Below are 16,688 nucleotides of genomic sequence, written 5' to 3'. Positions count from 1 at the left end.
AATCTGACTTGCTCATAGTTACCTAACAGTTCAACCTTTGTCCACTACAGGCAGGTACCAAAATGACCATGTAAGGTTATATTAAGTCTGCCAATTTGATAAAAGTAATATGACCAACGTAATATGTTGCTGCACATGGCCACCAAGGTAACCGACACTTTGATAACACGATTTTTAAGGATTTGTGTTTGCCATACACAGATTCAAACTGTGATAATTCCAATCGATAGTCTTACATATTCTATGCTACTAAGTCTGAATTAATGCAGAACAATTCATCTTAAATGTGGTGCTTCAATACCACTAGATGTTACTTCATTTAAAACCCTGGTTTACTAATCATTTAAAATTTGCTCAAACAAATCTCATCTGCTGAAGCTATCTTGTCTATTTTTTGGTCTCACATTCTAAAAACCACAGGGATGTTATAGGAAAGACACCTACAAATTAAAAAAAAGAAATATACATCTTGATTTTTTTTGTACAGTTATCAAATGCCTGCAAAATTAACCCAGCACAATTTCAAAACAATTTTTTAAAAAATGAGGTTGCTTATGAAGGCCATAGCTTTGGTGACAATTTAGAACCAAACTTTAGATCTGTAGTTGATCCAGACCTAAACAGTTTGCTCATGCCTGATGTTCCCATTTATTTGCAGGGCTTTATGGCTACAGCATATTCTTCACTCATTGCACACATGACAGATACCTAGAGGGGGAAAATGCATGCAAAAATTATTCAGACGGCAACACATATCGAAGATATATTTAGCTCACCATATATTGCCTATCTGTAGGTATTTTATATATGTTGACCTTGAAAAAGAATAACCCAAAACAATCTATTTTTCTTTACATTCTATGGAAGTAGAAACTCTCAGGTTCTGGTTTTATAAGACAACTTCCAAGGAACAGAGAAAAAAAGAACTATAAATATTTCAACATTTAGTAGATGCTATAACTTCTGAAAGTTGTAAGGAGTGACTCTCTTACTCTTTGGAACTCCTTGGCATTTTTTCATCTTTAATAATAGTTCTTACACAGATCTTCAAAGTAAACACAGAGTTGACAATATGGTAAAAAGAATTTCAATACTTTCTTTCCTCTAATGGGTTTTTTAAAGGTATTATGAAAAAATTGGCTTATACAGGTACTTTTTAGAATTTTAGCAGTATTTAATTCTTTTGCAGTACTAGGGATTGAACCAAAGGGAATTCTACCTCCGAGCTACACCTCCAGCCCTATTTTTTTTATTATTTATTTATTTATTTTGTGGTACTAGGAATGGAACCCAGGGGCATTCTACCTCTGAGCTACACCCCCAGCCCTATTTTTTTATTTTTTATTATTATTATTATTATTATTATTATTATTATTATTATTATTATTATTTTGGTGGTACTGGGGTTCCTGGAAACCCTTCTATCTCCAGGCTACACTCCCAGACCTATTTTTTTGATATATATTTTTTTATTTGGAAACAGGCTCTCCTAAGCCAGCGAGGCTGGCTTCGAACCTGCGTGATCCTCCTGTCTCTGCCTCCCAAGCGCGGGGATTACAAGTGTGAGCCACCACACCACCACACCTGGTAGTTATTCTTCATTTTGATACAAGGTCTCACTGAAGCTGCAAAGGGCCTCACCGAGTAGCTAAGGCTGTCCACAAACCTCGATCCTCCTGTCTCAGCTCCTAAATGCTGGAATTACAAGCATGCACCACCACGCCTGGCTCTTTTATCTATCTATCTATTTATATTTATTTATTTATTTATTTATTTATTTATTTATTTATTTATTTATTTATTATTTTTTTTGCGGGATGAAACTGGGGATGGAACCCAAAAGCATTCTACCTCCAAACTATACCCCCAGCACTATTTTTATTATTTTGAAACAGGGTCTCACTGACTTGCAAAAGTCCTAAGTAGCTGAGGCTGTCCACAAATAGCAAGTCTCCTGTCTCAGGCCTCCCAAATGCTGGGACAAGCATGTGCCACCACGCCCGGCTCTGTTATTTATTTTGAAACAGGGTCTAAGCTGCAGCAGACCTCACTAAGTAGCTAAGACTGTCCACAAACCTGCAATCCTCTTGTCTCAGGCTCCCAAGTACTGGGATTATAAGCATTTGCCACCACTCTTGGTTTAGCAGTATTTTATAAAGTTACATTTTATATACAGTATTTTATGCTACCTAGCATAGGCCAAAGTTTTTATAAAATGGTAAAAAACAATACTGTCATAGATCTTTACCTGTACATCTTCACCTGCATTGTATTTTCCTTCTATTTCTTTGCCGAGTTCTCCTTCTGGCAATTTAAGATCCTCACGAACTTCACCATTTTCTGTCAGCAGGGAAAGGTAACCATCCTGAATGCATATCAGCTATCAGAAGAAATTATATAATTTGTACTTATTAGACTATATTTACTCATTTGTAATGTTTACATAGTTACATAAGATAAATAAGGAAAAGAAGTATGGTAAGTTCACTCCTCCCTCTACTCTCCCTGAGCAATCTCTACATTATAACTTAGGCATATATATATGTGTATGTATATATATATATATATGTGGTACTGGGGCATTCCACCTCTGAGCTACATACACCCCCAGCCCTATTTTATTTTTTAATTTTGAAATGGTTTCACTAAGTTGATGAGGCTGGCCACCAACTTGTGATCCTCCTGTCTCAGCCTCTGAAGTGCTGGGATTACAGGCTGTGTCACCATGTTCTGTGCCACCATGCTTGGATACATGGATATATTGTAACTGAATTAACTATCTTCCCATTGTGGGAATACAAGTTATTTTCAGTTTTCACTATTACAAACAATGCATTCTACAATTTGATTATAAGCAATAGTAAGTGGAAAACCTTTGCTTTTCAGCTCACTTCTAGTAACAGATTTTAAAAACAACTAGTTTACTGACAACATTAATGAAATAAACCCAGTCATTAAAACCTAACATATTAAGAAAAGCAGTTTTGATATAATTGCATTTTTTTAATCATAGGAGTAAGGAAACAGCCAGACCCAACTCATTTATTCTAAAGCACATTCTTAATCATCCAGAATATCAGCTGTTAACACATACTAAAAGTAGTATGCCTTGTAATAACCCAGGCATACTATGTGTACTGAGCTTTAGAGTTTCAAAGCTCTCCTCCATAGATACCATTTACCAAATCTGGCAATGATCGCACAGAAATTCCATCTACCACAGGAAATTCAAATTTGTACACATATAAAATCTCAGTACAAAAAAAAAATACTGATAGAGCTATAACAAACACTTTTTTTTGAGACAAGGTCTCACTGTATTGCCCAAGTTGGCCTTGAATTCATGATCCTTCTGTTTCTGCCTATCAGCAGCAGGGCTTACAGGCATGCACCACTGGGTCCGGCTAATGAACACTCTTAATTAACTCCTTAGTCACTCACATTTGAGGTGGTTGGTAAAGGAGTAAGGATCAAGGAGGTAAAGTAGAAGAATAATGCTTAAGCACCACACACTAACAATGCAGATCTTTCTCATTTTCACTTTTAGCAATTCCCTGAAGTGAAACTTGACTATTTCAAGATTTAAAGTTTCCCATTACCACTAGTGACTGAAGCAACCAAATAGTAATACTGGTACTTTGATAATTATAAATGGTGCTATTTTATTTTTTTTTAGGAGTTAAGAGTTCATATACTATGGAATAAAATATTTATTCACTTATTTTTTAAATTTTTGTTTATTTACTTTTTGTATAGTATTAGGAATTGAACCCAGGGGCATTCTACCTCTGAGCTACATCCCCAACCCAATTTTTTTTTTAATTGTTTATTTTGAAACAGGGTCTCACTAAGTTGCAGAGGCTGGCCTGAAACCTGGGATCCTCCTGTCTCAGTCTCCCAAATACTGGGGTTATAAGCATGCACTACAACGCCCAGCTGGAATGAAATATATAAAGCATTTCAAATGTAAAAATGTATAAGGATCTAGTAAAACAATGTATTTATAAACATCAAAAACTTAATAGAATAAATTGCTATATAAAACAAAAAGTTTCAAAAATAAAATTAAACTACAAAAAAATAAAATTAAAAATGATGAAATACACTAATTTTTTAAATTATTAAGAAATTTTGACATTTATAATATAAAAAGTTGCAAAAAATGCATATCCTTTACCTGGATTCATCCATAGTTAATATGTAACCACATATGTATTTTATATATATATGCTATATAAAATATTATAATACATTCGTATTCTTACTGAATCATTTGAAAGTTTTATAGATTATGCCTTTTTAGCAACACGTACTTGAGTGTGTTTTTTTCCACAATGAGGATATACTCTTCTGTTATGTCGATTTAGCCTTTTAATTTGGACCAATTCCCTTACCCTTTATTTTTCACGACATTGGTATTTTGTAGTGTAAGTTTATTGTTGTACAGAATGTTCCTCAATTGGGTTTACCTCATTGTTTCCTTGTGATTCGGGAATGTATTTTTAGAAGGAATGCTATATACTGTGTCCTCAGAGTATCATATCAGGAAGCAAATGACAGCAATTGGTTCCATTACTGGTGATGTTGACTCTGATCACTTGGCTAAGGGGGTATCTCGAAAGGTACCTTTCTAACACTCTATCAACCTGGAACAAAAAGAGCCAATGGTGTCAAAGTCTCAAGCATATTTTTGTACATGTGTGCAAAATTTTCATCTTTTCTCAAGGTCATCTGTGACTTTGCAGTTAGAAGATGAAAATGGTAAAAAAAAAAAATTGTTATATAAGCTAATTCCAAATATCTTCTTCTGACCTTCAATCTTTAAACAAACCTACTCCCTTGCTAATTTTTAGACTTTTTAAACAATTGGTCTTTTAGCAGAGAGTGTAATTATTTTCTTCTTCTTCCTTTTTTCTTTGGTACTAGGGATGGGATGTGTGCGCGCAGGGGGGGGGGGACTTTCTACCTTCAGCTACACTCCCAGACCTATTTTATATATTTTTTGGAAAGAGGGTCTCACTAAGTTGCTGAAAGCCTCACTATGTAGCTAAGCATTTGGGAGGCTGAGACAGGAGGATCGTGGTTTGAGGACAGCCTCAGCTACTACTTAGTGAGGCCCTTTGCTACTCAGCGAGATCCTGTTTCAAAATAAAGAATAAACAATAGGGATGGGGGTGTAGCTTGGAAATATGATGCCCTTGGGTTCCATCCCCAGGACTGAAAAAAAGGCGTGGTCTTTGATGTCTTCCTTCCAGTAATGTTTAACCCTTCTTTCCTCTAAGTTTGTCACATGACTGCCTTGCTGTCTTTCAATATCTTAATCTGTGACAATTTCCTGGTTTCTGTATTTAATCAAATTTTATGATGCCTGTTTAACGCTTCTATAAAAGTAGTTCTACAGGAGATTTAAGCTGCCTCCTCTCCAACCACCCTTATATTAAGTATAATTTTCTCCATATTATCATATTTGACTCTGCTATAAACCTCTTCATGCAAGAGATTCTTGTTGGCAGCAGCCTAGAAGAGTAGCTTTTAGTCCTGCCGGACTATGGAACAAGTAGTGCATGCTACATACATACTTTTGAAACAGGGCGCTTGCTAGCTTTCTAAGAGTTTTGCTATGTTGCTGAGGCTGTCCTTGAACCTGAGATTCTCCTGTCTCCGCCTCCCAAATTGGGATTACAGGGATGTATCACCATGTCCAGATTCCTTCTTTATATATACATACATATACAGAGTATACTGTAAGTCAAGGTTAAGGAAAATACTGACAAAGAGATGTTTTTATAGATGTATTCTGACTAAAAAATGACAGATCATTACTTTATATTCCTTACTAAATTAAGGGATTGAGGCAATAATAACATATTTGACATATGAAGAAAAATACTCAGATATATTTACTTGATAATTGCACAGAATATTATGTATGGAGTAGTCTTGCTAAAAAATACAAGAAAAGGAAGAAAAGAAAAGGCTAAACTGAATCTGACCACACCTCTTCATCTTACTACCATGTTTTAGGAAATAAAAAGGACACAAGAACATGTTAAACAACAAAGAAATGCATTAAAAAATCTAGACAAAGTCTAGAGAAAGTCTATAGAACAAATGATCTAGTTGCTTTTCAAAAAAAGTGGAGAAAGAACACGAACCCAAATGTATATGTGAGAGAGGAGAACCTAAAGTTAAAATAGTTTAAGAGATATATCAACCAATCTTATTGTGTAGACTTTAGTTAGGCCCTGACTTAGATAATCTAACTATGAAATGAAAACAATAACCATCACAAGCAAAACAAAGATAAGAAAATATAGACATCTATGCAAAATGGATGATGTTAAACAATAAATTTTTAAAGTGTGATTTTTATAGTACTTAGCTATTATAAAATACTTGCAAGTAAAATGATATTATATAGGGTTAGCTCCAAAATAACCCAAAGGCAGAATATAGGAAGAGAAAGTACGTGTGAGTTTCTGATGAAACAAGGCTGTTTCTGTACTGGTAACTGCTGAAGCTGGTGATGTATAAATGAATTTTGATACTTTGAAAATGTCTACAATAAAAAGGAAAGTGGAACAATGCCATGGTATATCAGAATTCTAGAAAGAGCACTGTAACCACTAAATGTTGGGAGGCAATAAGTTAAGCAGGCAAAGAATGAACGAAAAGAAAGGGTGTAGGGAGAGTTAGTGACTACAGATTCAGTTCATGATGTAGCCAGAATAAGAAAGAACATTAAAAAGAAGGAGGAAAAGTTTTTGCCTGCATTTGTATTACTGGTATACAACAGAGGCTGGAAAATAATCAGTACTATAAGTGCTTTCTTAGCTCTAATTTCTGAGTTTGGTTTCTTGATCTATTTCAAAATAACCAGACTTGTTTAGGTATGACCTATTTCTTTCTACATCTTCGTTCTTTTCCTCCAGCGCTTTCAAGCTCTTTCTGAGAGTTGCTGGACAGTGGTACAGACTGAATTCTTGAACATCATCATTACATCACCTAAGCAAATGACACCAGCATCTGACCCACCAAGCCAGGAAGTTGGGGATGCACAGCAGCACGTCATCATCAAGTGGAAGTAGCACATATGAGATCAGCTTGAGCAGGTCCTAAAGTACAAATACGTTGTATAAGTGGCTCAGACTCAGAAGGCACCTTCTCCTCCAATACTTCCCCCAACTTCCACTCCTCCAACTTCTTCCCCCTCAATTCATCCCAGTGGCTTGATGGGGAATTCCCTATTACCAGCTGACTATGAAGGAAAATATTTTCTAGGTAGTTATGCATTGTATGATGCACTACTCAGAAGTGGCTCAGAAATGGTGGGAGATGGGGAGAATTTCAAATACTAACATCTGAAAGAACAGAGAACCAGATGTTGTATTTACGCTAATTATGGGCAAGGAGTTAAAAGCTGGACTGGAAGGTTAAGGATGCTGAAAGAACAAGGTAAGAAAACTACTGACAATAAGGTCTAGGGAAGTGGTATGTACAGAGACCTTTCCATATAACTGAAGAATGTGTCCATGTGAATGCTCACCAAAAGGCATCTGCTACAGATGAGGCTCTAAACATTTAGATAGAAAAGATGATTCTGTGAATGACGTTCATTTTCTTTTTGTTGTCACCCATCCTAGTTCAATGGGCTCAATGACACAGGCTTTCTTCCTCTAAGGCTGACCTGACAATAGCTACTACTAAGAATTTCACCTAAGAGATCAAGACAGGGTCCCTAATATGAAACAATTTCCCAGGGGAATAGCTAGCTAGCTGTTAACACTATACTGCTTCTATCATGGAAGAGGCAGTGATTTGTACTTAATACAACAGACTTTTTCTCTACATATGGGTTTACCTTTCCTGTGGTACTGGTACTTCTGCTAAAATATCATCTGGATCACTTCTGACTATAAAGCTCATTTTACAGGCAAAATTATGAGATAAAGGGATGATGGCCAGGTAATTCACCGGTTCACTTACCCCATCATTCCAAAATTTCTTGCCTGTGTGATTTGGCCTATGGAAGACTCATTTACAGTACCTGTTAGGTGATACTTTGTGGCCTCGGATGCTGTTTTGCTAGTTTCAATTTATTCCTATTTATAGTGCTATTTTTTTCCACAGGTAGAATACACAGGTCTAGGAACCAAAGGTGGTGGCTCTTCTAACTTACTCTTAATGATCCTGTAGCAAAATATTTGTTTCTTATCTCCGTACAACTGGGCTCTACTGGTTTAAAGGTCTTCTATTACCAAATAAAGACTGGCTTTCACAAGGGAACATAAGAATTTCCCAAGAATTTAAAATTATAAAAATATTTTAAGCTCAGAGAAATTTATAGCACCATTATTTTCTTTGTCATTATTATTTAATTTGCAACAATACAAGTTTGACTTACATATCTCAGCATCCAAAAACCATATCATAAGAAACACATCACAGTGGAGCCTGCTCGTAATTCTAGTACTTGCTGAGACACAAGGACTGCAGAACTGAGACTAGCCTGAGCAACTTAATGAGACCTTGCCTCAAAATAAAACTGGCTGGGATATAACCCCAGTGGTATAGCACCCCTGTACAATCCCTCATACAGAAAAAAATAAATAAATAAAAAGAAATAAAAAATAAAAAATAAAGGGACAGAGGGAACAGACATAGGAAAAGAAAAGACATATCACTTATTTGAAGAATATACTTGAATTTAGTAGTCGTAGTTTTGACAATTTACCAATAATCCAAAGGTCTACAATATGTACTTTATGTGTCCTGTGCTAGTTTTCCTTCTAGAAAATGGTCTTCAAGTAACACATAAAATTTAAGTGAGTACAGAAAAAGCATTTAATTTGTGGTGAGGTACACAGCATTACTGAACATTAGAAAATATAATTAAAGAGAGTAATGGAGTCTGAATAGGCATTTTATATTTAACATTTTGGGGGTTCCCAAAGGCATCTGAATGTATTTTATTTTATACTATCACTCACTGAACTCCAGACAAATAGTATTAACTATTTATGCCTCAAAATGATCCCACGAAGAATTGATTATTCACATTCCATTTTATAAATGAAGAAATGAAACGAGAGAGGTTAAATAACTTGCTAACCAAGGTCATATAGCCAGTGCCAAAGAAAGGATCTGGATCGAAACTATTTGGCCTAAGTCATCTTTTAATTTACTTACCGCATGGACTACATATTAGGGGTTAGGACTAAGTTGAGACGAGACACTTATTCTAGGTGCAAAATTAACAAACACCAAAAACCCTCAGTGATCAAATAAACATTTTAATGCAGAATCCAAGCCAAGCATGGTGGTGCACACCTGTAATCTCAGTACTTGGGAGGTGAGACAGGAGGATTGCAGGTTCATGGCCAGCCTGAGCAACTTAGTGAGGCCCTCTACAACTTGGTGAGAACCTGTTTCTAAATAAATAAAACAGGGCTGGGAGTGTAGCTCAAAGGTAGAAAACCCCTGGGATTTATTAAGTACAAAAAAAAATTAGAATGCAAAAACTGCATGAGAAACAAAACATCAAAATTTTAAGCAAAGACAGAAATCAGAATTACTATTTTTCTTTTTGACCTAGGCTACAATATGGCTTGACATTGCTACTAGACCTGTCTTTATTTAAACATGTGCATTTGAGGCAAGGGCCTTACTCATCTCATTTGCTGAACCTTAGTCTGGACATTACTATACACCAAAATAAAACCCTTACCAATTTTTTCCTTTATGTGAAATTTTGAGCTCTTATTATTGGATAATTTGAACACAGTAATAATTATGTGAATTACTGATATAAGCATAATGAGTGAATATTATTAAATATAATTAATGCTGAATATTTAAAGTATTCACAAGTTAGGAAAAGAGAAAACCACTTTTGACAAAAGAAAATTCCATGCTCAGCATTAGTCTACTATGCTATCATCACCACACAATCATAATGAATAATCATGTATCAGTTTAACAAATGTTTATTGAGCACCTACTCTGTAGCTCATTTAAATTTAGTGATACAGTGATAATGAAATGATTAAATGAATTACTTTCTTTCCTTTTTCTTTTTTTTTGGTGGTACTGGGGGAGGAACGCAGGGGCCTTCTACCTCCGGGCTATACTCCCAGACCTATTTTTATATTTTATTTGAAAACAAGGTCTAAGTAGCTAAGGCTGGCTTCAAACCTGTGCGATCATCCTGTCTCAGCCTTCCAAGTGCAGGGATTACAAGCGAGCACCACCACACCCGGCAAAACAGAAGTATACTTTTTGGTACACATCTACTTACATGGTACATTTTCTAACTTAAACCTCTCATTATCCCTCTTAAGTAGATTAAAAGTCTACATTATCTATCCAGAGCCATCAAACTAGAAAGTGGCAGAACTAGATCCAAACCCAGACCTACTTCACTTAAAAAAAACCCTTGCTAAGGGGTTTGAATTGTACCAGGACTATAAAGCAACCTAGAAAACATTCATAAACAGGAAAGTGAAAATATAAATATTAGACTTAAAACTATATAAAAATATAAAAATATGGTTGCATACTGACCAAAGAAAATTATTGAAAAAGTGCAGTTGATAGCAACATTCTTTAATAATGTATATAATATAGCCGGGCGTGGTGGCACACACTTGTAATCCCAGCATTCGGGAGGCTGAGACCAGAGGATCGTGGTTTGTGGACAGCCTCAGCTACTTAGTAAGGTCCTCTACAACTCAGTGAGACCCGGTTTCAAAATAAAGAATAAAAAATAGGGTAGGGGGTGTAGCTTGGAGGTCAAATGCCCCTGGGTTCCATCCCCAGACCCGCAAAAAAAAAAAAAAAAAAAATGTATATAATATAATACAAGGTATAGATAGGAATCAGTTTAAGTTGAAAAATCAAATCTAAATGTCAAACTTATGTTTCTCACTATTTTTTTTTTTTTTGGTGTGTGTGTGTGTGGGGGGTGTCTGGGGATAGAACCCAGGGGCATTCAACCTCTGAGCTATACCCCTGCCCTATTTTGTATTCTTTATTTTGAAACAGGGTCTCACTAAGTTGCGGAGGGCCTCACTATGTAGCTGAGGCTGTTGGCAAACCCCAATCTTCTGGTCTCAGTCTCCTGAAGGCTAAGATTACAAGCATACGCCACCACGCCTGGCTATATTTCTCAATATTTAAATGAAGTGCTTCATATATGATATTTTTGATACAGAAATTTAAAAAACTGCTGCTTCCACATCCTATGCAGTCAACTGGTCATCATCAATACTCTAAACAACAAAATGTATCACTAAATATGACCTTTCTAAAAGTACAATGAGAATTATTCATATAACTTTATATGTATAATTTAACAAAAGGAAACAGCATAGTCACTGTATATAAATAAACCAATTAGTTTTTGAATTTTCTCACCATATTTGGTGACCATGTACTTAAGTCTTCATATATATAGCTTTTATAGCTTTCAACTTAGTTCCCTACTTCAAAATACCAAATCATGATTTACTTTCATTAGTACAAAAACTTGTTTGGTAGGAACATGAATTCCAATCTTTTTTTTTTTTTTTTTTTTTTTTTTGCAGGTCTGGGGATGGAACCCAGGGGCATTCGAACTCTGAGCTACCCCCTGCCCTATTTTGTATTATTTATTTTGAAACAGGCTCTCACTAAGTTGTAGAGGGCCTCACTAAATAGCTGAAGCTGTCCGTGAACCGGGATCCTCTGGTCTCAGCCTCCCAAATGCTGGGATTACAAGCATGCGCCACCACGCCCGGCTCCAATAATTTCTTGAGAGTCTTAGGTCTGGTTGGTGAAGAAAAACAAAACCTCCAAGAGGCAGTTATCCAAATTTGAAATATTTTATAGCATATAAATAGTAATTAAACATTAGGTTTAGTCACAATATTCAGTTCCATGGTCTAGAAAGTGTTCAACTTTTAAAAAATGCAAGAATGCTGAGAACCCCCATCACTATTCCTTCTCCCCTTCTGTTGGTATTGGGGATTGAACACAGGGGCATTGTATTGAGCTACTCCCCCAGCCATATTTTAGTTTTTATTTTGAAACAGGATCTCGCTAAGTTGCTAAGGGCCTAAATTGCTGGGGATGGCCTTAAACCTGCAATCCTCCTGTCTCAGCCTCCCAATTACTGGGATTATAGGCGTATACCACCTCTAGCATATTCCTCCATTTTTTAAAGATAGATGGTGCTTAATAATTGGTTAGGAAAACCTACAAAATTACTCTTGAGTTTTGTCAAATTAATACTGCTAGTAGTACATATCTATATCTTTAAGAAACAAGTAATTTTCTAAAGGAAATTAGTACTTACTTGATAATCATTTCTCTTAATATTTGGAACATCCATGTTGTGAGTAGAAGGACAAATATCTTCATATTTTTTGCCTGTGAAAATATCGATTCCAACAAGGTGTACCTAACAAATGGAGAACAGGAAACCTGTTTAATCTCTGCCAAGTACATCACTCATTACATACCCAAGAGCACAAAATACCAACCCTGACTATGACAGATTCTTTCTTCTCCTTCCAAGGTCATCTAATTTTACTTCCTTTAAAAATTGTAGTGCTCATAGAATTGAAATGTAGTAAACAACAAACTAAACAGTATAATATGCCAAGACTCTATGTATGGATATGTATATAATATGTATACATATGTATATAATACACTATATATATAGGTATATATATACGTATATAACCAATTATAGGGGTACATAAGAAAGATGAAGATAGTTTTCTCTGAACGGTCAGAACAGGTTTTCTCAACTGTAAAATAAATAGCTCTTCTAGATCACTAGGCTTCAGGAAAAGTTTCACTCCCGACTTAATGACAAACTACAGGAGCCCAAGTAGGGAATATCACCTTTACCTTTATGCATTCAAAGTAATAGCTGACCACTCGGTAATTGAAAGAAGAGGAAAACGATGTCTTTACTACAAAACTTGAAGTATAAGAATCTCATGATATGTAACAGAATGAATACAAACGATCAAAATCTCAACGCTTTAGCAAGAAAATGAATTGGCAGTGCAATTACCTTGGCATGACCGTGTTTTCCGGTTTTGGAAGTTGACATCTCCACTATTTTGCATGGCCGTCCTTTGAGCACCACGAAGCCGTTTTTGCGCAGGGCCGAGCACTGCATAGGATAAGTGCTAGAAGCCCCAGCATCTCCAGTAGTGAAGTCAATTTCGTCTGCCATGGTGGGCTGGAGAGATGATAGCTTTCCCCAAGGAACTATGCAAAAAGTTTGAATTTTTTTAAACAACGGGGACGCAGGCAGGAAATCATCTCATTTCGGGCAGGTTACGTGCCAGGCATCAGGGGTCCGTTATTTTTCATTTATTAAACATCCACTCAAGACTAGCGGGCACTTTCTAACTCTGGCCTCTACAAACTTTTCCAGGCATTGATGGGGAGGGGGGGAGGGAAGCCACAGGGGAGGTCGCTGGGGGTGGGGGAGACCCGCGTCCAGCGCTCACCGGCGCTGGGGGCGGCTGGTCCAGGCCCCTAGAGCCCCTCCACCAGGGACGCCCGCGACCTTCCCGCCGCTTGCCCGGCCCTCCGCCACCGCCCCATCCCACTGCGGGAGCCCAGCCCAGGCCGCAAGTCCGGCCAAGGATGGGGACGTCGGAAGCTGGCCGGCAGCACCTGGTCCTCAGGCAGCAGGCGCGCATTCCGCCCTCCGCCCGGGCTGCTCCGAAGCCCCCAGGTCTGCCGGCATCCCCGGCCCGGCTCGGCCCAGCCCCGCTGGGGCCTGAGCCCCGGCCGGTCCCGCGCTCGGCTCCCTTCTTCCATCCATCTTTCCCCTTTTCCTCGGCCAGGGCTTTGCTCCGGCCGCCTTCCTCGACCCCGCGAGCTGCGGTCCCAGCCCCACCAGCTCTCACCAGGTCTTCACCTTCCAGGCACAGAGCGCCTTTCGTCTGCGTACCCGCGCCGGTCCCCTGCAGCTGCAGCGGCGGTGGCGGCCACGGCGGTTCCAAGAGACGGGGCGGGGCCGCCACACTCTCCACACCCCGGCCTCCCCGCCCTTGCCCGCCCCCGCCTCAGCCGCACTTCCGGGATAGGCCCCAGCGCGTCACAGGCACCGCCCTCCAGGGCTGCCATTGGCTGCCAGGTTCCCGGAGCCCCGCCCAGTCACGTGAAGCGCGCCCTGGCAACCCCACGTGCTGCGGCTTAGTGCACTTCCGGCGTGGAGAGCGCTTGATGGAGTCTGGTTCCTGACCAACCTGGCAGGTCGTTCCTTTCAACTTTAGTTCGGATTCCGGTCCACACTAACGGGGACCACACCACGCGCTCCCTGGCCCCTTCCTTCAGGTGCCTGGCGGTTGTCAGATGACGCCCTTTAGCCCTCAGGAGTCTCACTTTGGGTTCTGGCGTCTGGTTCAGCTTGCACCCCTCGGGGCTGGAACCCTTGTGTGTTACTTGAAGAAGAGCGCAGATGCATTTTTTTTTATTGCCTAGGTCTGCACTGTGGGTTCCGCGGGAACCCCAGCATCTCGTGGTGAGATTGTGGCGTCAACTGCTACCAGGTGCCCCACAGAGTCAGCAGTGCTCGCAGGGGAGGGAACTGCGGAGCATCTGCGAGCCAACAAGCTGCCCCGAAATGACCTTACCCACTCTATATCAGAGACAGGTATGGAGCTGTTGGAGGCCAAGGGTGACTCATCCAAAATGGTGGTCTACTCAGCTCTTTTTTCCTCCTATAATTGGCATTCCCTTAGAGTTTAGGGTTGAACACGTTAGAAGCTTTGGGTTTTCCGTAGACTTGGACAGGATTAAAGACTCTGAAGAGGTGCGCTCTCTTTTCACTGTCCTGCTTTACAGCCCATTTCTAGTACCTTGGAGAGGTGACCTTAGGAAGTTGCTTGCCACTCTATATCCCAATTCATGTGGTCCTGGGATTTGGTATTGCTGTCTCATGAGTAACCCAATTTCTCACATTTTACAGGCTGCACTTATGTTTTGTATGTGTTGTCTATTTTAGCCATCGCAATAAGCAAGTCACTTCCTATAACCTGAGGTCAGTGTCTTGGTAATATATGGAAGAAAGAACTCCATTAGATTCCAGGTTCACGAGTTTGCTCTGCTTTTTCTTATAACATTTAACCTTCCTCTATTATTAGAATGATAGCTAATATTTAGAGTATTTATATTGGCACATGATAGATTAAATGTTTCATTTGCATTATTTAATTTTGACTGTTACTCTTTTCTGTTTAACTTCAGGCTCAACTTATAGTTTATATAAAATAAAATTTAGTTCTATGAGTTTTGAAAACATGCAGTTATGTAACTCCCACAATAATCAAGATATAGAGTATTTTCCTTATTTCAAAAGTTTCTCTGCCTTTCTGTGGTTCTGTTATTCCCTTCACTGCAGGGACCCAGACCTTGGCAACCATTAGCAAGTACTCTTATCTGCTTTTTGACTTATAGAAAAAGGCAGAGAAAAGTACTTTGCTCTCAAATGACACTACTAGCAATTCAAAGAGCCAAGATTGAAATCTAGGCAGTTTGGCTCTGGAATCACTGCTCTACCACCGCATTTTGCATTTGAATAAGATTTGAATTTAGAATCATTTCAGTTGAGCTTTATTCATTCAATGATTTTAGTAGTTTCTCCTGATGCTGAACAGTGGATTAGCAAATATTAAACAGTGCTCTTAGGGAAAATACAGGGTTAGATTCTTGTGAGCCACTGGTCACATTTCCATTAACTGATCAGTGATGGATCTTGTTTCTCTTTAAAGACACCATACTTAATGTATATAATCGATTTGTTAACTTTATTCACAGTCATCGACACTATAATTCATCCCTGAAGGTAGCTTATCCGCAAAAGTATTTCTTCTGTAAGTCATACTGTAGCCTTTCTCTGCTAAGGAACACTAGACAGCTCTTCAGAATGATGCCTGGGGGTCATTTTAGGCGGTGAAATCACTAACGAAAGGCATAAATATAAAGGGGGAAAAAGGCAGTAAATAGACGGAAAAGAACACTTGTTTACAATTTGACAGCTGGGACAATAAAGCAGAGCACTGATGTGTTTGACCTTAGGAAAGTGTCTGTGATCTTTTCTGTGCATGGTCATAAATTACCTAGAAAGCATAAATATTTATTTGGGGGTTACAAGTAAATTTCATTATAATAAAAATTCCCAGTTATGGAATCAGAAAATAATAAGGAATGGCTATATTTTAGCTCTGGAATTACCACCTACATCAAGATAGCCCTTTGTTCATATGCTATTTGCAGTCTAATGAAGGAGAGAATATTGGGATTTAAAAAATAGCCAGGCGTGGTGGCGCACGCTTGTAGTCCCTGTGCTTGGGAGGTGGAGACAGGAGGATCACGCAGGATCGAAGCCAGCTGCGCTGGCTTAAGAGACCCTGTTTCCAAAAATAAAAAAGTATAAAATAGGTCTGGGAGTGTAGCCTGGAGGTAGAAGGGCTTCCAAGAACCCCAATACCACCTAAAAAAAAAAAAAAATGCTAGCCAGGTGTGATGGCACATACTTGTAATCCCAGTACTTGGGAAGCTGAGACTGGAGGATCTGGGTTTGTGGCCAGCCTCAGCTACTTAGTGAGGCTCTCCACAACTTGGACTTGTTTCAAAAATAAAAAGATAAAAAGACGCACACACACACACAAAAGGAG

At 38.6% G+C, this 16,688-nt stretch overlaps 1 protein-coding gene across 1 annotated transcript; it reads right to left on the bottom strand.

The window, feature by feature from the left end:
* Positions 1-648: 648 nt before the first annotated feature.
* EIF5A2 (eukaryotic translation initiation factor 5A2) lies at positions 649-13,231 on the bottom strand (the record flags this gene model as incomplete). The annotated part of the gene is made up of 4 exons (XM_080696804.1): positions 649-708; positions 2,249-2,380; positions 12,335-12,439; positions 13,067-13,231. The coding sequence occupies 4 exons, from the start codon at positions 13,229-13,231 to the stop codon at positions 649-651; spliced, it is 462 nt and encodes a 153-aa protein (XP_080552930.1).
* Positions 13,232-16,688: the final 3,457 nt, after the last annotated feature.

Source organism: Muscardinus avellanarius (assembly GCF_963383645.1).
Source record: "Muscardinus avellanarius genome assembly, chromosome: 5".
NCBI classification, from domain to species: domain Eukaryota; kingdom Metazoa; phylum Chordata; class Mammalia; order Rodentia; family Gliridae; genus Muscardinus; species Muscardinus avellanarius.
This window is presented reverse-complemented; position numbering and strand designations above follow the sequence as displayed.